At 30.4% G+C, this 26,472-nt stretch overlaps 1 protein-coding gene across 1 annotated transcript; it reads right to left on the bottom strand.

The window, feature by feature from the left end:
- Window positions 1–19,143: 19,143 nt before the first annotated feature.
- On the bottom strand, window positions 19,144–20,791 carry LOC139516033 (ctenidin-3-like). Its single transcript, XM_071305840.1, has 2 exons — window positions 20,705–20,791; window positions 19,144–19,773 (listed from the first exon to the last, which is right to left on the bottom strand). Exons 1-2 carry the CDS (start codon window positions 20,784–20,786, stop codon window positions 19,319–19,321), a joined length of 537 nt encoding a protein of 178 aa, XP_071161941.1. The 5' UTR covers window positions 20,787–20,791; the 3' UTR covers window positions 19,144–19,318.
- Between the last annotated feature and the right edge of the window lie 5,681 nt (window positions 20,792–26,472).

The following is a 26,472-nucleotide window of genomic DNA, read 5'->3' as shown; positions in this document are numbered from 1 at the left end:
ATTTCAGACCCAAATATTATTGTAACAAGTTATAATGTAAATTCTACCAAAAAGGACGACTTCTGGTCAGCCGTCATCATGTAATTTTATCTAATGATTTTATATTATGTGGATTGACAAATTACCTTTTTCAGCAGAACATATTAACATGTTAGGACATTTCATAATTAGATCTTTAGAAATTTGTGTTTAACAATTTGTGTAGTAACTCAACGTAATGTCCCAATAGGCCTATTTTCGTTCGTATATTTATACGTCTAATAGATATGCCTAAAATGTTGAAGGAACTTTAGACTTTTGTGGGTTAAATCAGTTTATAGTGTTCATCCTATTTATTTTGGTTTTATTGTTTTCATTTGTCCTTACGCTTGGTTTTGTTGGTTTTCCCTTTGTATCTATTACATCATCTTCTTTAAATTCAACACAAAACCTGTCGTATTTGAGACTGTATAGATAGCTATATAAATTATTTTAATATTAAGTGAAATTGTTGATACATTTTAAACTAAAATAGCTATTTGGTTGGTTTAAATTATAAGACTTCTTAAAGCCATATGAAATGAGTGACTGGTGAAAAATAACGTTTATCCAATTCTTGAACTTGTGTATAAACTCCGTCTTCTGTGCAAGATTTTATACTTTAACGTGTATATGATAATATATAATCTTAACTCCTTTTAACATATTCTAAAATAAATTTGGTATATGTAATAATATATAATCTTCACTCGTTTTAACATAATCTAAAATAAATTTGGTATATATGATCATATGTATGACCTTGATTCAGCACCTATATTTCTGTAAAAGCTTAATAATTCAGCATATGCTATATTGATTTAAGCATATGTTAAATTGAATTCAGCAAATCCTAAAATGATAGGAGCATATCCTTAAATCTGATTAGCATATGCTTAATAATAATTTAACATATGCTTAATTAATGTTTAGTATATGCTAAAATGATTTTAACATATGCTTAATTAATATTTAGTATATGCTAAAATGATTTTATCATATGCTTCATTTCATTTTAGGACCCTAATTCAGCGTCATAAAGAAATGTATAAAAATTTATCAATAAAATTTTCAGAATCAATTGAAATTTGTTATTTAGCACAAAACTCGGGACATACGTCAATGAGACGACAATCTACAAAAAGATACATAGAGGTCAACATATTGAATAAAACACATTACACAACTATACAATAGTTGGTACTCGTGATCATCTCGAGTATATGAATAATTTGATGCAATTGTATTTACTCCCTATATTTGTTTGGAAGTCTTGAATCGATGACTAATTTAGTAAATTTACTTTTTGTTACATTATATCTATTGATTGAAAGACAGAAGCATTTTTTTTACAACTGCAAATTTCAAAAGGTAAAATATAGCTTGTTCCTCTAATCTTCGTGTACTTTTATTCTTTGGCTTACCTGTATGTAAAAATCTTTAGTTTTAAAATGACTGTGATTTTAGCGTTCCTATTTGTTAACGAATCATATTATGTATCTATTTAATGTTAAGAACGTAAAACAAGGTCAGTCTCAAAACAACGTAATGAAACGTTTGTATCGTGTGGGGAGTGCATTTGTTCCGGTGGACTAGCTATTGCTTGCATCAATATTGTAAATGATATCCAGAGGTCACGATAGAATCTGGAACAATACACATGTGTCTATACAATATGTTTTTCTCTTGTCGTAAAGAATAAACTACGTCAAATGGTTTCGAGTTGAAAGTCCAACTATATAAGTGTGTGTTACAATTTAACGTTGCGTCGTTTGTTTTCTCTTATTTTTGAGTGTAAATTGACATTACGATAAGACGTGTCACGGTACTTGTCTATCCCAAATTCATGTATTTGGTTTTGATGTTATATTTGTTATTCTCGTGGGATTTTGTCTGATGCTTGGTCCGTTTCTGTGTGTGTTAGTTACATTGTAGTGTTGTGTCGTTGTTCTCTTATATCTATGCGTTTCCCTCAGTTTTAGTTTGTTACCCCGATTTTGTTTTTTGTCCATGGATTTATGAGTTTGAACAGCGGTATACTACTGTTGCCTTTATTTGTGTAATGGGCTCTGCATATGCTACATCATTTACGTTAACTGTATGTAAAATATTTATATTTTAACCAAAGAAAAATGAATTCAAGCAAAGGTGAATACATGTTTTTTCTGTAAGATACAATTTAGTTTACTTAGTTGGACATTTAATATATCATTGTATCATGTTTGATTTTGTTAATGATTGAAAAATATTTGTTTTTGATCTTATCAACTACTCAGAATTCATCACCTTGGTGACGGCCACGAATATAAAATTCTTAAGAAATTAATGTTTGTAAACTTTGTATTTTTTTTTTCAATCCACCCGAGAAAAAAACCATTTAAGGACGAGTGTATATATGGTTTTATTTTGGTTTTGTGCTATCGGTTGTTGTCTCCTATGCATACATTCTAATTTGTAATTGAATTGACTCTATTTCTGAAATTTATTCTTACATACTTTTGATTTTTTAACCCTATATGCTAACATTGCTTATGTAAATTTTAAAATTGTTTGTATGCACATTGAACGACAAATCTATGTTACGTATACAATTTTCTGACGTCAGACACACAAATCAATGAATGTGTTTGTAGACAGATGTTTTTGTGTTCTCTAAAATTGTTCCTTTTAAAATTGTTATACGATGATGACTGATGTACCCATATTTTGACTATTTTTTTTTTACGTGTCTGTTTAGTTAACGCATCAATGTAAATATAACGGAATTTGATGAGACTGTCATCAAAGTGAGAGGGTTAGCGCTAAAAAACCAGGTTTAATCCACCATTTTCTACATTTGAAAATGCCTGTACCAAGTCAGGAATATGACAGTTCTTGTCCATTCGTTTTTGATGCGTTTTATTATTTGATTTTGCCATGTGATAATGGACTTTCCGAATTGATTTTCCTCTAAGTTCAGTATTTTTGTGATTTTACTTTTTTTTATATATTTTTTTTAGATTTTAACTGTCCTAACATTTAGCTAAAAGCCATATTGGCTTCCAGATGGTATATAAGTATCTATGTGTCATTACAAAATTTCAGATTTTGGTCGAATTTATAATGAAGTATTTCAGAAATATTATCAGTCTGAGCTGTATACATATAAAAAAAAGTAAAATCACAAAAATATGAACTCCGAGGAAAATTCAATATCACATAGCAAAATCAAATGACAAAACACATCAAACGAATGGACAACAACTGTCATATTCCTGACTTGGTACAGGCATTTTCAAATGAAGATATAATATATCATGATAAGTGATTTCTCATTCTTGATATGAAGATTTGCAAGTAATGACTTGAAATATCGAATTTGGTATGAATTTCTCTCTTTGTTCATATATAGTTTTACAGATAATGAATTAAGATATTGGATTTGGTATGAATTTCTCTCTTTGTTCATATAAAGCTTTACAGATAATGACTTGAAACATTTGATTTGGTATGAATTTCTCTATTTTCTCATATAAAGTTTTACAGATTATGACTTGAAACATTAGATTTGGTATGAATTTCTCTATTTTATCATATAAAGTTTTATAGATTATGACTTGAAATATTGGTTTTGGTATGAATTTTTCTCTTTGTTTATATATAGTTTTACAGATAATGACTTGCTATATCGGATTTACAATATCGGATTTGGAATTAATTTCTCTCTTTTTTCATATAAAGTTTTACAGATAATGACTTGAAATATCGGTTTTGGTATGAATTTTTCTCTTTGTTTATATATAGTTTTACAGATAATGACTTGCTATATCGGATTTACAATATCGGATTTGGAATTAATTTCTCTCTTTTTTTCATATAAAGTTTTACAGATAATGACTCGAAATTGGATTTGGAATGAATTTCTCTCTATTTTCATATAAAGTTTTACAAATTATGACATTAAATGTCGAATTTGGTTCGAATTTCTCTCTTTGTTCATATGAAGTTTTACCAATTATGACTTGCAATATCGGATTTGGCCAGAATTGCTCTCTCATTTGAGGTAGAGTATCATTATGCGTGACATCTTAATTTACTTAGTTATCATGTAGGATAATCAATTAATACGACTCAGGTATGAAGACTTAAATTGTATTTATACTTATTTGGCGAAGCAGACATAAAATTGGATGTAAATAACGCAAAAGATAAATGATAATATTAGGAATTAAAAATAACATTATGATAAAGGCAACAGTAGTATACCACTGCTCAAAAGCCATTAACCGATTGAGAGAAAACAAATCCGGGTTTCAAACTAAAACACATCTACTATAAGAGGAAAACAACGAACTAACAGAAACACTAAACTAAAACAAATTCCAATGCAACAGGACATTTTAAGAAAAAATGAAGTTTAAAAAAAAAGTCGATTTCATCATGAAATTTTGTTGAATGGCTTACATTATGATAATGGTCAGTTGAATATTCCTTGAAGTTTGATATTTTTTTATACTGTCTAGATATACTAATTAGAAATCGCACTGTATATTTCTCTCAGGCAAAATCAGGAACTAAAATTTTGAATGCCAAATTAATTGACGATTGCAGTGGAATTTAATCGATTTCTGTTTAAAGGCTTGTCAATTTATAATACACATGCAGCAGTTCTTAATATATTGCATAATAAAACCTATTAAGTAATACTTGAAATTTTGTTTGTCAATTCCTGACATGAAAGAGCTATAACGTTAAATCGACTGCGACAGACAACCATAGACAGTCACAGGTCGCCATCAAGATATTTGTTGTAAAGCGTCCGCAATTAAACTTCAGATTGGTTAATAGTTATAGGGAACAATAAAAAGTATTTGTTATAAAGTATAAAGTAAAAAATATTAAAAATCATGTTATTTTTAGAAGTCTATTCTATATTAGAAAGAACTTTATCATTACATCGACTACCACATGAAACGTCATAGATTACAAACAATATATATTATTTTATTTAGATACGCTTTAAATTAGCTTTAGACTGAGTAAGGATTATTTAGAACAATTGTTTTATAGCACAAAAGAAGTTATGTTAATATTTTTACTTTCGAGAAAATGTTAATAAAATACAAACAAACTTTCTACATTATATTATTAGGGATACATATTTGGTTACGAAGATTAGATTGAAATAAATAAAAAAAGAATATGGGATATTTCATACTTCATATATGCATTTTTTACCACACTTAAAATAAATCAGATGATATTATTTTACCATGAAGGAATATTCAACTTTTTCAATACATAGTTCATGCTCAAGACCAATCAAAGAACAGCTACAAACATAATACAAATGTATACATGTAAACCTGCCACAAAATTCTGACCATTTAAGTCAAAATCCTGTTTTTAGGCAGACAATTACTTTGAGACTATTAGCTAGATCAGCCACGACATAAGTAGAAACAACAATATAATATAAAATAGTTGCCAAAAATCGTTTGATTGAAACAGCCAGTACTACAGGTTAATAATATAAACGTATACCACATATTTCACTGCACATGACACATCTGGATCATCATCTAGCGCGTCACTGTGTCATTTTATGTAAAAAAATCTATTTTATGAGAATTGACAAAGTTACCATACATCTGAACATGTTTACATGTTGCGATATTTAATAATAAGACATTAAGAAGCTCGCGCTTAATAATTTGATTAAATTTTACAATATTTATCCTCTCTGTCTAGATAACTATAGGTTCCATTATTCAATGTTTGAGTGTATCTTATTCAATGTATATATCTCCCAATTGATACGATATCCTCGGGCTTGTGTTTCCAATCATTTTTTTTTCTTTAATAGAGGGTTTCTGCTCACAAGGAAGCTTTTAAACAAAGAGTTCGAAAAGGTAAAGTTCAAAACACCCCTTTCGTAAACTTTACGGAAGACATCCGGTTGGTACTTACATTAACAACACGACGGTGCCACATGGTGAGCAGGATCTGCTTACCCTTCTGGGGATTTTGAGACCACCCCGGATTTTTTTTGGTAGGGTTCGTGTTGTTATGTCATTAGTATTCTCTGTCGTGTTTTGTGTACTATTGTTTGTCTGGGTTTTTTTTTTTCTTTTTTTGGCCATAATGTTGTCACTAAATTTTCGATTAATGATTTTGAATGGTGTCTTCGCCCTTTCATTTCAAGTTGATCTAAGTAATAATGTTCTATACAGGGTAAAAGAACAATAACTGTGAACAGAAGATTATTCCTTTACAGGAAAGACGCTTTTCACTTACTTTCAAATACTCTCAACCCTCATCCACCCTTGTTTATATCATGTACTGCAATTAATGTAAAATATCTGATAACAAGCTTCTTAATGATCGAAATAAGTGTAGTCGTATTTTTTCTGGAAGCAGATATGAAATGAAATTTATTAACTTTGTACTTGTTTGGCTTTATACTAATATGAGGCAGGCGTTTCCTGTAAATGGGAACGAAGTCTGTATGAATTTTTTTTTTTTGTAACTTAAATATTTGTTAAAAAAAGAAACGGAAATACCGTAACGTTTCCGATTTTGGTTCTCTTGTTAGAGATTTTAGTTGTGACGTTATTTAAGTTATGACGTCATATGCAATGTAAACAAAGAAACGCTATCATCAGGTAACGTTTTTTCTTATCAAGGAATTATTAAAAATGAAATTGGTATTGCGTCTTTCCTATTTTATACTAGACTGATAAATATATATTTTACTCAAAGTTTCATACAAACGAGACCGGAAAAAGGAAGTACATTGTAGATTTCTCCGCAGATCCGGAAATTCAAAAACGCGACAAAAAAAAATTGAACGATTTTGAGTTCATTAGGACAATGAAAATATCGGGAAAATTTTCCCGATTTTTTTTTTCTTTTTATTGAATTTTCTACTGTTATTGGGGACTTCGTCCCCATATAACTATTTTGATCTGAGCGTCACTGATGAGTCTTATGTAGACGAAACGCGCGTCTGGCGTATTAAATTATAAAATTGGTGTCTTTGATAATTATTATTATTACCTTTTTAAATTAACTGTTTACAAAATTTAGAATTTTGAAATACTAAGGCTTTTCTACCTCAGGCATAGATTACCTTAGCTTGATTTGGCAAAACTTTTAGGAATTTTGGTACTCAATACTCTTCAACTTCGTACTTTATTTGGCCTTTTTAACTTCGAGCGTCACTGATGAGTCTTTTGTAGACGAAACGCGCGTCTGGCGTATATACAAAATTTAGTCCTGGTATCTATGATGAGTTTATTTAAAGTGTAATTTAGAAATCAAATACATAATGAGAACCTTTTTGTTTTGTCTGCAGGTGTCAATAAAACTTAACGAATGTGAATTTAGAATAGAAGCTACAGTAGACTACCGATATTCAAATCTCGTAAATGCATTTAAAAGCCAACAACACAAAACTGACGGAAACGCACGAACATCGAGTGTATCACCAGCCCAGTAGTCATCACTTCTTTGCTGACATGAATTATCATTGATATGGTCATATTTATAAATAAACTGTTTAAAAACTTTTGAATTTCTGGAGTACTAAGGCTTTTCTACCTCAGCAATAGATTACCTTAGCTGTTTTTGGCAAATCTTTTAGGAATTTTGGTCCACAATGCTCTTCAACTTCGTACTGTATTTGGCCTTTTTGATTTTTTTGGGATTCGAGCGACACTGATTAGTCTTTTGTAGATTTCGTGTGTCTGATGTAAATACAAAATTTAATCCTGGGGCCGGTTTCACGAAGCCATCCTAAGACATGTCATAAGACATATCTTAGGACATATCTTATGATCCTCTTATGACTATCCTAAGACATATCTCAGACCTCGTCTCGAAGCTGTCTTAGGATCATCTAAGCTCAGACATCCTAAACCTGTCGCAAGCTCTTTAAATTTTCAAATATAAATATGATCTACGGAAAAAAATCATGTAAATGTAGTCTGTCTTACCATAAATTATTCTAAACGTACTGATTAATATAATGACACAATTTGCAAAATAAATATAAAAAAATAAAAGTAATTTATATATAAATTATCTTTAAACAATACATCAATATTAATATGAAATTTTCAATGCAAAATTAAGAAAAAAGAACATAAAATTATGACATTGTTTTGGTACAAGTGAGTTGAATTCAATTTCGACTTTATTGGTTATAAAAGGTTAGGAGATAAAATCGTGCAATTTTTATTTCAATACATCGAACTTTCATTGTTGACAAATCCTGATAATCCGTCAATGTATTAATATATGTTATAAATAAACGTATAACTATCCAAAGACCATCATAAGACACCTCTCGCGTTGTCCTAACTTTATGACCAACTTTAAGAGATGTCCTAATTTAGGACCGCTTTGTGAAACCCACTTAGGACTAAGATATGTCGTAAGACCATCCTAAGACATGTCTTAGTCCTAAGACAGCTTCGTGAAATTGGGCCCTGGTACCTACGATGAGGTTATTTATCAATAAAAGCAGGAATGGCTTTAGGACAGACGTCTCTTGTTATGTCTTCATTGTCCGTCATGTGCCCTACACTCAGTACTAACATATATTTGGTTTTTGATAGATTTAAACATAACGAAATATGTATTGTAATTGAACTATAAACTCTTATGGTCATACATCCGGTCATTACTTTTCTTTTGCCATTATGCAAGTTCATGTTTTTCTCAACTGCACAAGACTTTACTCTAAACCTGTTTCATGTGAAGAAATCGGGTTTGAACTAACTTGAAGTAAAACAAGAAATCGGTATATTGTGGTTATTATCTTGAATATAATAAGTGATAAAGATAAACTGTAAACAGCAAAAATGTTCAGCTTAGTAAGATTTACAAATAAGTTTTATGATCAACATTGTCAATTGACTCCTTAAGGGGTTATTGCTCTTTAAGGACAATTTTACACTATTTGTTTATTATGTTATCTAACTTCAAAAAGTCTTCTCCTCTGCAACTAATGAACCAATTCCCACCAAACTTAAGCTTAATGATGCTTAGGGTATCTTGAATAAATTTTGTGCTTTATTTTTTTATCCGTCAAACAACATAGCCGCCTTGGCTAAAAATATAAAATAGGGATGAAAGGCAGTTTTTGGCTTATATCTCAAATACCAAAACATTTAGAGCAAATCTACCCTGAGATAAAAAAAAAAGTTCATAAGGTCAAGTTCTATCAGCCCTAATTTTTAGACGAATCTAACAACCCATTGTTGAGTAGCTGCCACTAAAATGGTTATTTTAAGGATATTGTCAGTTTTTAGATATTACTGTAGGAACATTAATTGTCGTGGGGTTATATTTTCGTGGTTTTGTCTCTATATAAGATTTCATGGCGATTTAATTTCGTGGTTTCCAGTGTTTGGTAGTGATTTTATATTTAGCTTAAATTTTTGAGGAGTTTTTAATTTCGTGGAAACATTTCCGTTTTTACAGTATCTTGCACATTATTAGTGATAAACATAAACTGTAAACAGCAAAAATGTTCAGCAAAGTGAGATCTAGAAATAAGTTTATATGACCAAAATTGTCCATTGACCCCTGGAGTTTTTGCTTTTTAAAGAAAGTTTTCACAATTTTTTCATCTAGTTTGCTTACTTTAAAAAATCTTTTGAAACTGCTGAATAAATTCATCATAGATACCAAGATTAAATTTTATATTTACGCCAGACGCGCGTTTCGTCTACAAAAGACTCATCAGTAACACTCGAATCAAAAAATGTTTAAAAGACTTAATTATATCCAAACTTTGGCTGAATGAGTTTCAGAGTATAAAATGTGTAATGTTTGCACCTGTCCTAAGTCAGGAATCTGATGTACAGTAGTTGTCGTTCAAAAAATGTTTAAAAGACTTAATTATATCCAAACTTTGGCTGAATGAGTTTCAGAGTATAAAATGTGTAATGTTTGCACCTGTCCTAAGTCAGGAATCTGATGTACAGTAGTTGTCGTTTGTTTATGTAATATATAGGTGTTTCTCGTTTCTCGTTTTGTTTATATAAATTAGACCGTTGGTTTTCCCGTTCGAATGGTTTTACACTAGTAATTTTGGGGCCCTTTATAGCTTGTTGTTCGGTGTGAGCTAAGGCTCCGTGTTGAAGGCCGTACTTTAACCTATAATGGTTTACTTTTTAAATTGTTATTTGTATGGAGATTTGTCTCATTGGCACTCACACCACATCTTCCTATATCTATATATCATTTCCTTGTACGTCAAAACACATAGCCATTATGGAACATTGCGGTAACATGCATTTGTTTTGCTTTTTAAGAAAATACGTCAGATACAAAAAACATTAAATGAAATTTTTAAGCCACTCTTTGATAGACATTAAAAAGCAAACAAAATCATTGATAACAAATTTAAGCAAACAATTACAGGTGAGCGATTCAGGTTTTTGAGAGCCTCTTGTTTGTATATGTTACAGTTAATAGGTGAAATTAGGAATTACACATAATTACTAAACAATTCAGTAAATACCTGTAATTACTAGTCGAATTAGTGATTACATGTATTTACTTAATGTTTCAGTAAGTATAGGTTATCACCAGGGTTTCCGCTGGCGGTCGCCATTTTCGCCATTTGCGAAAAAATAATAATTGTGGCGATAAAAATTCGTCATTTGCGAAAGAATTTGGCGAAAGAAATATATAGAACGATTTATTTTCCTCCATCTTGTTTATTTACTTTTTTCGAGTTTCTCGGACTTTACCCGATCAGACAATACTCGGAATTCACCTTGACCTCATTAAGATTTGGACAAAAAATCAATAATCAGCTGATTGCATTTTATAGCTATCGACAACAAAGGACTAATTAATAAAGGTGTTGATTGAATTGTTTGACAAAATGATATGGTTAAATGGCTTCCGCTAAATGTCACATACAGAATTTATTTACGACTTTGCGACGCACGTGTTTGAAGCAAACTTTTGACGTCTCCTCTCCTTTTAAAGATGGTTTAGAAAAGAAAGCTGTTGTTGTGACGAAAAATTTTCAAAAGCAAAAAAAATCTCCGATTCAAAACTTTAATTATCCTTTGACTTAAATATAGGTAAATGATGAGGGACACTACTTTAAAGTCATTTGAGTGACACGTGTGTTTCAAGCATAGTTTAAGTCTCAACTTTTTCATTTACGATGGTCAAGAAAAGAAAGTAAATGTTTAGTGTTTATTCATTAAATGTAAACTCTAAAATAAGTGACAGAATAATCATAGACACAATGGGGCTAAATCACCTTATTTAAGGGAAAAGGGGGGGGGGGGTAAGAAAAAAAAAATTTTAAACGAAAAATATAGTTATGTTACTTGGCGAAAAAAATAATAAAGTGGCGAAAAATATATTGATTTGGAGAAAGAGGTGGCGAAAAAAATAATTGACCCAGGGGAAACCCTGGTTATCACTGTTTTAGTATCTTTTACAGCTATTTACTAATTTGATATTTTTGTTTTAAAGTTTGAAACATAATTTAAGAAACCAAACAAGGAAGTAAAGGACTGGAATTGGAAGGCTTACTCTTTGGTTAAAAAATCAAAGGTATTTTAAGACTGCATGCTCTTTAATTACAGTTAGGGTTTTGAAACTGGAAAATGGTCGGTTTTTTTTATAATTTGTAAGCGTTTAACTTTTATAAGACCTCCTGATTTAAGGTCAAGGAACAGTACATAGGCTAGTTCACAGATTTTGGTATAATTTTACATATGACTTGCTGTCGTTAAGTTATATCTGAAAATCGAAAAAATAATGTTGTTGATACTTAAATGTCCATTTTAATGATATAAAATAATCAAATGGTCATCAACTTCGTTTTTTGTGTATTAACCAATACTTTGTAGGTACTGAACAACATAAAAAAAATCAACGTTTTACGGTATATCATGCGAAATACGTTACGATTATTTCGCCATTTGTTTGATATTTTTTCACCTAGGACACAATTTTGATTGATTTATACCGTAAAAACGAAGTTGGCAACCTTATTATTATTCTACATTATAGAAACGGAAAAATCTATAAAGTAAGTAAACATTGAAAATTTGATGATTTAAAGTGAAATTTAAGAATTTTTTTTGTGGATTTTATGTGCTTTCTATACAATTAACTACCTATTTTGAAAGAATTAAATCCATATTTCAGAAAAAAGAGATAAATGCATTATTTTTCTTGGAATTTGCAGTTATACTTTTTAACAAGTAAAAGATGTATTCCAAATTTAAAGAAATATACGACATATTTACGTCCGTAACTTGACCTTAATTCTTGCAACAAAATTGTATTATACTGGTCATATTGCAGTAACCACCCCACCTTTTCTGTAGCAAATATTAATACCCATTTATTAGATGTTTAGTAAGCTAGTTATTGACGTACTGAATGTGTCGGATTTGAAGCCTATGACACTTATCCATACAAAGCATCTCGTCCTGAATTGCGAACAGACAAACGCAGACGGACATTTTATAATTTCTGGATATATTTGGAGCTTTCTGGTGAAAATGTGCCTACGACTGTATTTAATATTTACATCATTAATCACAAATATAGATTGGAGAGGGTATAGGCATGACAAAACTAGTTTAACCCAGCCGCATATTACATGGGCCTGTCCTAAGTCTAGATTTAAGGCTCCAAAGGGGGTCCAGGACAGGCAGCTGGTAGTGTCTTAGGGTTGACCAAGCAATCCAAAGCAAGAGTTACACATTAACACCTCGCTCTTTATTTCAAACATTAATTTAATAATTAGGACTGTTTAAATATCTTTTATATGTTGAATTATTTGAAATACAACAGCAATGTCTTGAAAAACATTACAGTGATTGTCGTTCGTTGCTGTGTGATATATATTTTTTTCGTTTGTTTTTTGGTACATTAATTAGGTAGCTGGTTCTCTCGTTTGAATTGTTTTACATATGTGATTTCGGGGACATTTATAGCTGACTATGCGGTATGGGCTTTGCTCATTGTTAAAGGCCATACGGTGACCTGTAGCTGTTAATTTCTGAGTCATTTGATCTCTTTGGGAGAGTTGTCTCATTGGCAATCATACAAAATCTCATTTTTTATACTTATCTTGAGAGAGGATTGTGATTATCTCTTGTTGCTTTTTGGTGTTTTTTTTTCATGTTCAATCTGCTGACAATGGAATTTTTAGCATTAAGACTCTATCACATATATTCATTGTATAATTTGTACAACGTCTCTCAGTAAATATTTATTCTTTAACATTGTTCACTTTCAGCCAATATGTTTCAGACAGTTAAACATTTTAAAGGTATATTTTAGGATGATCGCTTTGTAAGAGTACTGACTGATCTTCAAATCATTATTGCCCTTACTTTTGATCAGCTGATCATACAATGCAACATTGTTTTATCAGCTACTAAAAAGGTGTAAAAATGCATTCAAAAATTAGTAATTACTGGTAATAGCTGCGCAGTTTTAGGAACTACTTGTACTAACTAAGTGCAACAGGAATTACATGTAATTCCTACATTTGAGTAATAACGTGTAATTCCTAATTTCATTTATTTATTGTAACATATATTTGGTAATCTTTTATTGTGATTCGTGCATATCTGGTGAGCTAAATCGTTTAAAACTTATTTTTTAATTGTTTTTTTATGTTGTACATGATGTTTCCTTATGTTGTACATGATTGTCTCATTAACAATGTTACCGCATCTTCTAATTTTTACATTAAATTCAGTCATTTATGAAGAACGAATATAAGAATACCAAATAAACGATGAAGATGTTAAGAGTATGCTAACCTTTGACAATATGTTATTATACTAGATAAAAAAAACTAAGTGCAAACCTGCAATCTTTTGTCTTTTTTATATAGCGTTGCCACTTACGTGTGGGTAGGAAATATCGTTTCAATTAGAGAACACGCATGAATTGATTTTCATTCGTGTTTATACATACCAAATGTCTTTTTGACATTTTCTGAAAGTAAACTTTACTTATCTTCCAGGTTCTCGTGTCCCTTTTTATGAATTGAATTCTATAGAAATCTCTTTTTAAGCAATCATTGTACGTTAATTTTTTTTTATTTCTTTTTGTTTTCGGGCGTAAAACAAGTACAATCTTTCAATGTCGTAAGGAAACTGTATGTAACAGGTAAAAGAGAATGGCAGTTGGTTTCTTTTTTGACATCTCAGTACCAGAATCTAAGAAAACGAGACAAATTTAATTTTGAAATTATCAATTTCCCCCACCTTAGTAGCAATTTACCAACTTCAACTCCATATGGGATATACATTTCCCAACTTATTCGGTATTCAAGAGCTTGCAGCACCAACTCAGACTTTTTTAAACGTCACCAGTGTCTGAGAAGAAAGTTAATGGACCAGGGATATGTCAAAGAATGTCTCGTCCCTTTTCTAAAAAAAAGTTCACCGGGAGGTACTAAACCTTGTTGATAAATATTTCGTGTAAACTGCCCAAATAATACACGATGGTCTTGAAGTATAGATTCTGCATACTGACGTTGTTTACTATCTTAATAACGTGTTATATGTTCATTTATCTGTCTAAATTATTATTACTTTTGCTGTTTTATCTAATTTTGGTGATATTCATTTGACGTGGCTATGTACTTATGCATCCCGTCATTTTGTTATTTTGCTATATTTTTTTCAGTATCTTTCAGTTTTGTCTGTATGACTTTTTGTGTTTCTTTGATACATATAAGGTGGCTCTTTACTTAAACATCCCGTCATTGTGTTATTGATCTGTAATGAAATTTGTATTCGTGTCTTTCATATTTGGTAATGCTTTGTCTTTATGCCCTTTTCTGTTCTTTGTTACATTATGACGTGGGTCGTTTTCACAAGTAATTCATTATAAGCATAAGGACAAGGGAAACTTTTAATTTACATTCTGCAGATAATATGCCTATAAGAACTATAGACTATATCCTTTTCATACTTTCAATGGCAAAATTATTTTATATTTACCTGTGTGACGTTTACATTCTGATCAACTGATGTACGTCATACGCGCGATTCTACATAAGAGTTTTCAACATATATTAATTAAATACTGATACATAAAAAAGCTATTGATTTGGTTGTTAAATTTGATATATGTCTTTTTGTGCTTCTTTGTTAAATATTTTATTGTTTTTGTTTAGTGAGATTTTAACACAATATTGACTGCTGTAACCCTCTTTTTGACATTTTCACCTATTTTGTCTGTTTGTTTTGTTCACGCATCGATGTCAATATAATGGAATTTGATGCGACTGTCATACAAGTATGAGGTTTAATAGCTATAAAACCAGGTTCCCATCATTCTCTACACAAAAAATGCCTGTACAAAGTAAGAAATATGACACTTGTTATCCATTCGTCAAAATTTTATAAATCGTTTGTAAGTTATACTATGATGTTCGTGACTAACTAGTGTTGTTACTCGTGAGCTTTGGGTGAAAAGGTCGCTGAATATATGAATATTTACGGACTGAAAGGCACACAAATACAACATATATCTACACTTTGTTAAATCTTTATTTATTTATATTTTTTCTCTTTTAGAATGAAATTCAAAACAGTGTAGCTGTGGCCATTGATTGACACATTAAAATCATCCATTGACTGGGACAATTTACGTGAACGTTTGTCTGTAACGACCACTGTTCACGACGTACCTACGATAGACATTTAAACTGTGGGGTCACCAAAGGTTTCTTAACGCCTTTAATTATAAAATAATTCGAAAAATTAATCAGGAATAACCTTTGTGTTTTGATTTATATAATTGATATAAATCAAAATATCGTGTTATTTCTGATTAATTTTTCGAATTACTTTATTTAGGTGTTGAGAACCTTTGGTGACCCCATGGTTTAAGTGTCTTTAAAAAGTACATAGTGAGCATTGGTCGTTACATACAAACGTTCACCTAAATTGTCCAAGTCAATGGATGATTTTAATGTGTCAATCAATGGCCACAGCTACACTGTTTTGAATTTCATTCTAATAATCTTCTTGAGTAATGCAATATATAACAAAATATTATTATGATATTGATACATACTTCTATCAAGAAAATAACAGGATTTCGATCGTTTGTTTCGATTTTCAATTTTGAGTTAGCCAAAACAAATATCAAGTCTACAGCATCTAAGAATGACATAAGTTATTCAAAAAAAAGCTTAATGTCTTCATATAAAACATTGTTCCAGTTTTTCTGCAGTCTCTTTTTAAAGGTTAAAAGCATGTTTAAGGTAGCACAATACAAAGATTAACTCCAACTCCCAAGTTTTAAAATGCTGTAACTTTCTTAATAACGCTTGAAAATTAATAAAAGTGAAAGTTTTGGATAGTTAACAGATTATTCTTTCAAATTAATGCAATTTTAGTATTATGCAACAATTATGTAACCAATTATAATGTTAACTGTGTCTAAAATATTTCTCACCAAATTTTCACTTTCAAATGAAATTAGCTTCTTCATAGGTATCCCTAGAGGGTTGATTTTATTATATGTTGTTCTAATGGCCATTATCTACAAAAGGGTGTCTCAGATTTCAGATAGAATGTATAGAACAAATTTTACAACGAATTAAACATTATCTTCTTTTATGTGGTTAGGATGTTTACACTAATTAGAGATTTAAGAGAGAATGGAATACCATAGAGACAATCTGAGACATCCTTTTGAAGCCCATGATGTGTTGATTAAGATTTCGTTAAAATTTTCTGTATAGTTAAAGAGATGATACAGCTAAATTCATTCAAGTGAACTTACCCACAATTTGCCACTAATTACATAATAATTGATTACATAATGATTGCATAATAAAAATATTGCATTCATTTAAAAGATTTATCTTTTATCTATCTATATATACCTCTTTTGTTATTTTCTATTCATTCATAAGAAAGTTACAGCATTTCAAAGGTTAGTGATTGGAAGTAAAAAAATCTTTGTATTGTGCTACCTTAAGGTTGCATTTCTGTAAATATTGACAATGCAATTTCCCATAGGAACTCCTTTTACGGCTAAAACTGTACCACTTTTACTATGAAGTTTTGAAAAAAATCTTATCCTAGAATTGAAAGTTCATATGCACCACAATTTTTTTCAAAGGTCAAAATATAGGACTGTGCGGCATATTTTCAACGTTTATATGCCTTGAACTTCTCAGAGTTTAAACTTACACTAATTTTCTTAACTACCCCTACCTCGAATGAAAGGTTACCACAGATTTCAATGTAAACAATATGCACGTGTTTATTTACTGGTAACATTCCCAAGTTCTGTCTCTGCGATATGGAACACAGAGAGCATAACTGGGAACCAGTATGTAAACAAAATTTATTTTCTATGAATATTCAATTACTCCCCAAAAGAGGCGTGTTTTGAGAAACAGCTGTATTTACAAAGTGCAACCTATACAGACATTTATTCAAATAGAAAACTCTCTAAAATCAGTTTTTCTCACATCAATACTCATTTATCAGAATTAAAGTCTTAAAGAAATCACTGTGTATGCTCTAATTTTTTCTTTACTATACATTTTATACCCCCTCCCCTGTTTCAACTTTTTAAAGAATTTGAAAACAAGACTTTAATTATTGCTAGCTTACCCTATTTGCATATTTTCTGATAAAAAATGCCTAGAACCTGTTAAAAACTGTTTTGATAACATATTGAAAGCATATCAGAATATCATAAATGTAATGTTTAGCAGTCAAGCATTATAACATTCAAGATTATATAAAGTATCCAATTCAGCCTCTATCTCCAGTCCACCTCTTACTGTATGCCTAATTGTCAATTAAAGAACACATTTTCTGCCTCAAATGGTCAATTTAGAATTCTTGTCACAACAGTATCATCTGTAACCATATATCTGACACAATTTAGCTACTATATATACTAGAAGTGTTCAAACAAAGCCATATTTGCAATAGTTGTATGTATGCAGATACCAGTCTGAGATATAATTCACTTAAAATGTTGTAGAGATGACTGCTAACATCTGATTTTTGCATAACTTCTAAGCATAGTTATTGTTTTCTATATCAAGAACTTTAAAATCATAAAATCATAGCATTTACAAGTTAAATTATTTGTTTTATGACCCAGGGGGTAGGCAATTTTCTATGTTTTTTGCCCCTGGGGCCTCAAATTTCCTAAATCATTCTGCTGTTTCTAGCAATTTTGAATATTTAGTACATATTCAGGATAGAACACACTATTGTAAGTTTTCTTGAGATATTTTTGTTTTTCTAGCTTGTATTTATTATGCCGTGGTGACAAAAAAGCAGATTTAGGTGTTGCGGCTTACTTTTGGGTTATCGAAAGGACACGAATACCCCATAAATAATATTCCGGAAGGATCTATGAGTTTCAATGACTGCGAAGAGTAAATATAGGCACTTCTTAACAATTTAACTTACACATATGCAAATATTATGATTTAATTTTGTATCCAGGACTTTAAGTAAACTATGCATACTGTAAACTGTTAATTTATGCTGAGTCATCATATTTAAGGCCCAGGATTCTATCAATCTTCATTAAATATTTATAAAACTTTTTATTTGAGTTAATTTCTTTAAAATCTGTGAAATTAAGCAAATTTGGTTAAATTCTGAATGTTCCCCTTTTTCACCCTATATAGGTTGCATTTCTGTAAATATTGACAATGCAATTTCCCATAGGAACTCCTTTTACGGCTAAAACTGTACCACTTTTACTATGAAGTTTTGAAAAAAATCTTATCCTAGAATTGAAAGTTCATATGCACCACAATTTTTTTCAAAGGTCAAAATATAGGACTGTGCAGCATATTTTCAACGTTTATATGCCTTGAACTTCTCAGAGTTTAAACTTACACTAATTTTCTTAACTACCCCTACCTCGAATGAAAGGTTACCACAGATTTCAATGTAAACAATATGCACGTGTTTATTTACTGGTAACATTCCCAAGTTCTGTCTCTGCGATATGGAACACAGAGAGCATAACTGGGAACCAGTATGTAAACAAAATTTATTTTCTATGAATATTCAATTACTCCCCAAAAGAGGCGTGTTTTGAGAAACAGCTGTATTTACAAAGTGCAACCTTAAGTTTATTCGAGATTAATTATTTTTCTTTTAAGTGGTGTTGATTTATATTTGAAAAGTAAATAGTGTATAACACTACATATGTTTGTTTTCGTCGACTTTTTTCTTTTAACTGCGTGCTATTCCCATGTAACAGAAGATGAAAATCTCACTTTGTTCAATATGACTTCTAAAGGCATTTAATAAATTGACTTGGATATTCCACCGGATTGGTAGTATGAACCACTTCCTTGGCCATAAGATCCACCTAATCCACCATAGGATCCACTTACTCCTCCATATGATCCACTCATTCCACCGTAATATCCATTTCCTGATCCACCATTATATCCTCCAATGCTTCCACCATATCCACCAGAATATCCTCCAATGCTTCCACCATATCCTCCCATACCTCCACCGTATCCTCCAGAGTATCCTCCAAAACTTCCACCAAATTCACCAGAATATCCTCCACCATATCCTCCAATGCTTCCACCGTATCCACCACCATATCCTCCCATACTTCCACCATATCCTCCGATACTTCCTCCATATCCTAGAGAGTGTCCTCCGTATCCGCCACCATGTCCACCGTATCCCTTTCCATATCCTCCGTATCCACCATTATGTCCACCGTATCCTTCGTGGTATCCTAAAAAGACAGAACCATGTAAAAAAATTTACAAAACTACCGTGCAATTCACTATATTTTATGTAAAATACCACCAAATCACAATTCTTCACATCTAGTTTCAACGAAAACGAGAAGAAAAACATTTGTTTTATGGAATTTGACAGTTGTAAGAAATCAGCCCCGCAGTTCATTGCAGAAAATTATATTTTTTCATATAAATATATGTTGGGTGTTTCAAAGTACTCTTTAATTTCGTGCTTCTAAAAAATATTTTGTAAACTTGAGGTGACATGGTTATAAAAGCTTGTAAACTGGAAGAAGGGGGAGGGGTAAAAATTAAGTGACTTACTTCCAGTGATGGCTATTATCTTATACGAAATAAAGTTTTATTTGAAATTTTCACTGTAGTACGGCGAACAAAGACTATTTGAGGAAAACAAAGGTACGTGAAATAATACTCCTTCTAACCATTTAGATAATGAAATTTACCAAATGCAAACCCTATGAAAAATTTGTCGTGTAAATAGAAACGTTTTAACAAGGTTGTTCAATCTAATTTTTTTTCAATAAATAAAGATATACTTGATATAGAAACATTTAGCTCAAACAACGTTCTTTCTTCACGTGCAAGCATGTATTTTTAATTCCAAATCTCTAATATTCAAGAGCTTTTATTGATGTAACTTGTATAAAGTTTAGTTACACAGTTATCCAACTTCAGTAATCATCATTAAATGGGTATATCGAAAATAGTTGATTAAAAGAAAAATAGCAAATTCTTTTTTGAACGAAAATCGCATTTCGAACTAAAATGAAATGTGAGTTTATCTGAAACTAGACTATACTAATAACGCGTATGTCATCAGATAAAAAATAAAGAGATATTAATAGACATTATACGAAATCACCAATTGAATTTTAGGTGAAATTTGTACAACAAAATCCTTACCTCCATGTCCTTTACCATATCCTCCAGCTGAGACAACAGCGGCTAGGACAACAGTAGCGACAACAGCAACGATGAATCTCATTTTCTGAACAAATAAATAAAATTAATGTATGGATTAGTTAAAATAACTTATTATCGCATATGAACTTTGATCATCTTTTATATAATTCATTGAAAATAGCGAGAACAAATTAGCGCGAATTTAAATAACAAATTTTTGAAACAAAAGTATAATCATTAGAAAGAGGGACGAAAGATACCAAAGGGACAGTCAAACTCATAAATCTAAAACAAACTGACAACGCCATGGCTAAAAATGAAAAAGACAAACAGAAAAACAATAGTATACATGACACAACATAGAAAACTAAAGAATAAACAACACGAACCCCACCAAAAACTAGGGGTGATGCTTAAAGATTTTGAAAGAAAAGTAAGAAAGAAAATCAGAAAACTCGCACCACAACAACGACTAATAATAATATATTTTTTAAACTTTTCATGTTTTGACGAAATATACAATTAATGATATTATTAACCGATCACTTTTATTATTTTTAATTAAAAAAATGAAGCGCGAAAGAAAAATAAAGTTCAGTTAAATGCACGTTTTTTTTATTCTTGATCTTCTAATGTCTTGTCCAATTTTTTGTTTTTGATTTCTGGTTTCTTCTGGCAAAAATTGAAAATATATTTTTTTACCTCAATAACCGTTTTAAATTTGAAAGTCATATTCATAATTGGTAATTTCACATAAACTCGGAATACTGATATTTTTGTACTTACTTTGTGATTAGTTAGTTTTAAATAAGTGTAAATGATATGACTTCGGTTTTTATATATATAGCTGATTGAATTATGTCATCTATACATGTACATCAGACCTAACCATATGTTGTTATGTGAATCCTATTAACAAGGATGTCTTTTTTTAACACGACACTACTTCATACAATGTAATAATTTTATGCGAATAAACAGGTTTTTTTTCCATGTTTCGATATTTATTATTAGAACTATACAAGTTGCGATTAAAACTCATAATAAAATACAAAAAGTACTCTCTTTGTCTTGATAATTAAAGGCCTTAAACTTTTAGTGTTGATACTCTGTCACTGCCATTACGAATAATAATACTTTACCGCAGATACTTCATTTTTGGAGTAAATATGGATATATGAAAAAAAAATTAACCTGTTTCATTTTACCATATAATCTTTTTTTTATATAAATTTAAAGGCGCTTTATATTTTGGGAATTTCATACATTAACCTTAATTAAAATTAATTCAATGATTGAAAATATTTATATACTGATATTAGGAGATAGACAATTAAATACCAATATTTTACCACCGATCATTTTTTTAAGGAAAAGGTTAAGAGTTCTTTACACTAATATAAGTATTTTTAAGTGCTGTTCCCGTTGAGATTTTCGCTTTTAGTATTAGATAAATCTAATGTAGAAAATGGTTGATAAAATCTGGTTTCATAGCTAGCTAAACCTTATAATTTGACAAAACCATTCTTACCGAAAGGTGGATATAATATAATCATGATAGAGCATAAATGTTAAAAATGTATATTGGCATATCAACCATTAAACATTCTTGGTATATGTTTTGTACGTAAAAGAAGTGTCCAAAAATAAATGGTAAAACTCATATTTAGAAAAGTTATTATAGGATTAAACACATTTTTTCTAGAGGTTATTGATGTGTAAACCGGGGCGATTAACTCACAAAAAAAAATTATGTTGAGTTTGTGAGTATACATTTTTTGTTGTTGATGGCTACTATATATATTTACCATCAAAAGTACAATGGCAAGTCGTAACTAAGGAGTACGTCGCCGTCTTGACTTTCTAAAAACCATAAATGTCCGATAAATACAAAAGAATCTTAAATGAAATAGCACCTACCTCAAAAACTTCATTTTAATTAAATGTTATCCAAATTTGAAGCGTACACGTAACGAAATAATCTTTCCCTTGAAAATTTCCATTCGTATGACGTCGTGTTTTGCCATGACGTAAATTCGCCAAATTCTTCATGAAATTTCGCGGAATTTTATTAAATTTTATTTTTAGACATTTTCGAAGCTTAAGTGCTTTAAATTTATTTCTTTTTTTTTTTTTGGTTATATATGCACTAGAATAGTCACAACTGTTATGCAATTGTTTTTAAATCTCAATTTGCTGAAAATCCCGGGATCACTGCAAGCTTGTGTATCAAGCATGAATAGATTACAAAAGTAGTTCCGTAAACATGGTTTATCGAAGTGTAAACTTAGAGAAAATTTCTAATTGACCAATCCAATTCAAGTATGCAAATCATATAAGAATTATTAAATATTATTCTTTACGGGAGGGAGTAACCTAAATATATCAGACAGAATAAATGTTAAAAAAATTCCTGGAGTTCCTAAATTTACATTTTTAATGTAAAATACGGCAAAATGGTATGGTTGCTATTGAGACAACTATCAACCAAAGTAAGTGAATGTAAGCAATGCTAGGCAACTGTACGGCCCTCAACAATGAGAAAAAAACATACCATATAGTCAACTATAACAGGCCCCGACATGAAAAATATTCGACTATTCAATTAAGAAAAAAACATCGACCTTATTCATAACAACACAATTAACGAAAATCAATTATAACAGCGATGAAACAACGACAACCACTGAAATACATGCCCTATCTTAACACATACACATAAAAAATTTGACCGGGTGAAACATGTTTGAGCGTCCGACTCTCTCCTTAACTTTATACAGGGGTGTTACAGCAAAACATTATAAAAACTATAAAAATCAGTTTAATTGGGGTTTATTCATCAAATCGATACAAAGCAGAAAAAACACAGACTGAAAGTGGTAGATATTTATACACCCCTGACAACAACAAAAAAATATACAAAATAAAAATCTTTCAGAACTGACAGTTACTTTCAACTAGTTCAAAGCCAATAAGAACTTTTTGAAACAAAGACCGGTTTAAAAATTGATGCCACTGCTGATTGAGGTATATTCCCAGATGGTATCATCAATCCAGTAGTCTTTTGTGTTGACATTAATTTACATTGATATGATAGTAATCATTAATTCACTGTTTATGGAAACTGATGTTTTCTTATACTAAGTTTTTTTTTATCCAAGGAATATATTAATTTGGATGAATATGGTGAAACCTTTTTGTAATTTTCCTCAATGCTTTTTGACTTCGTACTATAGTGAGCCTTGTACATTTATTGATTCGAGCGTCACTGATGAGTCTTTCTAAGATTAAATGCGCGTCTGTCGTACACAATTTGAATCCTGATATATGTGATCAATTTATAATATATATTTTGCATTAGATAATATATAATAAAACAAATAAAAACATCGGTATCAAGTTTACATAGTCATGTGTACTATTGTTTGTCTGTTTGTCTTTTTAATTTTAGCAATGGCGTTGTCAGTTTATTTTCGATTTATGAGTTTGACTGTCCCACTTTTACATAAAGGAAAGTGAAGAATTATATATCGGTTTATCTACAAAATATGAAAGTTATATGAAAAATGCAGATAAACTCTATAAGCTTGACAGTCATACCAAACACATTTATTTCAGTTAATTTGACATTCTAATGTAATTCGTTTGTATCTTTAATTTTCATTGGATGTTGACAACTATTTTTGAGGGTTTTAGATTCCATGTTTTACCAGGCCGTTACTTAGGAAGCCACAATTTTGAATTCCGATTTTTTTATATGGAATTTTTCAAAATATAAACAAGAAAGTCACATTTTCTCAATATTGAAACCATTCAGAAGCGTAAGAAAAGTATAAATTTATCTAGTCATCGGGAGTATACATATAAAGTCCCATTGTTTAGTTCCAAAAACGATACAGCCGTTTCGCAATATATTTTCATTTATGGCAAATTGTGTACGACAAAATCGGAATTCAATTTGTAATTTTTTTTGTAATTTTACTTTTCACGTCCAACCTTTATATTGTACGTGATTTTATACTTGATTTGCTTTGTTTGTATATACTTCATGTTCTCATTTTACTGTGACTAATAGGTGTTTTTGAACTTGTGCATTACCCAAACGACAATAATACATACCAAATTTAAACTATTGGGAAATCTTAAGTAAGCGGTTGGTGTTTTATGAGCTAACTAAATTTTTCAACAAAGGATTTTCCACACCAATGATAGATTATCTAAGCTGTGTTTTTTCACAAAACCTTTCGAAACTTTCGGACTTTAGCTATTAAGTCTTAGATGCATGATTTTTTTATGAGTTGTTAGTGGCTTTGAAGTAGCTGCCAGTAACTGGGAGTAGTCTCAGATCTGTATTTATTGTTGTTGGGATACACAAGTACCTGGCCAACTATAAGCATTAAGTTGAATAAGGCTCATCAGATGGATATAAATAGAAAGACATATAACAAAAAAATGTGGGCGTGAACAGATACTTGTACATCCCAACAATAAAAAGACAGATCTGAGACAAAAATTCAAGTATCTAAGACAAAAATTTCAATCAGTACACATCCCACATACAATGGTTTATTGTAAAGACGTCATTAACAGTCCGAGAAAAACATGATCTTCTGCAATTCCAATATACAGGAGTTGACATATTGTAGATCCATGAAAGTGCATATGTATATAATAATAATTTAATTGTAGAAATATCACGTCTTCTGATTGGCTGACGTCGTTTTGTTTATCATACATTGACACATATTTGTCATGTGACCATGACGTCATCAACGTTTTTTCATGAATTACGCCGGTCTAAAATGGAATTTAGAATTAAATTATAAGAAATAACTGTTATATTTTGTCAGTCTATTCGAAATAACATAAAAAAATGTGGTGCACACTGTTAAAAAAACCGCTACGCGCGTTATTCAGTGTGCACCACATTTTTTATGTTATTTCTTCATAGACAGAAAAAATATTACAGTCATTCCTTAAATATTAGTCAGCTTTTAATTTACTGATAATTGTAATAATATTAATACTAATAAAAACATTGTTCAAAGACACAGTGTTGAATTGGTTATCTTTCAGAATAAGTTTATTTGAAAGATCGATAAGTTTATTTAAAGGGTTGATATAAAGTTTACCAGGATCATATCGGGGCAAGGTTAACAATATATCCGTAAAAATGAAGATGTGCTATCTCATTTGAAATAAGTTTTCTACAGAAACAACCGCATTTTAAAACCATATCCTTATATCTATTGAAGAATTAAGTAAAAGTTTTAAGTAATTTGTGGTAAAAACATCACTGACTCGATAAAAGACAAGCGGCAAGAAGGAAATGTAATCTTCTAATTTACATTCTGCAGGGGATATGCCTAAAGAACTATAGAGTATATTATTTTCATACTTTTAACGACTAAATTATTTTATATCTCTACCTGTGTGACGTTACCATTCTGACGCGATTCTATTTTAGAGCCATGTTGATCTGGCCATTCGGTCCCAATGCTTAAAATTATTTAATCGTTTATGGGTGTATTTAAAATACATAAATAAAAAGCAACGAATTTTGTTGTTAAATTTGGTATATGTTTTTTATGCTTCTTTGTTAAATATTTGTTTCTTTTTATTGTTATTAAGATAATTGAGGCATTTGTACATTCTGTCATTATTGTTTACTAGAACACACCCGCGGGCATTTAGAGCATAATATGTAAATTTTTGCAGGATAATTTTTTGTAAAATAATTTTTAACTGTACAGTTTCAGGAAAGGTAT

This window comes from Mytilus edulis, chromosome 3 (assembly GCF_963676685.1).
Source record: "Mytilus edulis chromosome 3, xbMytEdul2.2, whole genome shotgun sequence".
Taxonomy (NCBI): domain Eukaryota; kingdom Metazoa; phylum Mollusca; class Bivalvia; order Mytilida; family Mytilidae; genus Mytilus; species Mytilus edulis.
This window is presented reverse-complemented; position numbering and strand designations above follow the sequence as displayed.

What these genes read in the sequence shown, in the direction of transcription:
- LOC139516033 (XM_071305840.1), bottom strand. Translation starts at nt 20,786, where the DNA reads ATGAGATTCATCGTTGCTGTTGTCGCTACTGTTGTCCTAGCCGCTGTT. An exon ending in ATATGGTAAAGGACATGGAG is followed by an intron (nt 19,774 to 20,704) that starts GTAAGGATTTTG and finishes CTGTCTTTTTAG; the next exon opens with GATACCACGAAGGATACGGT.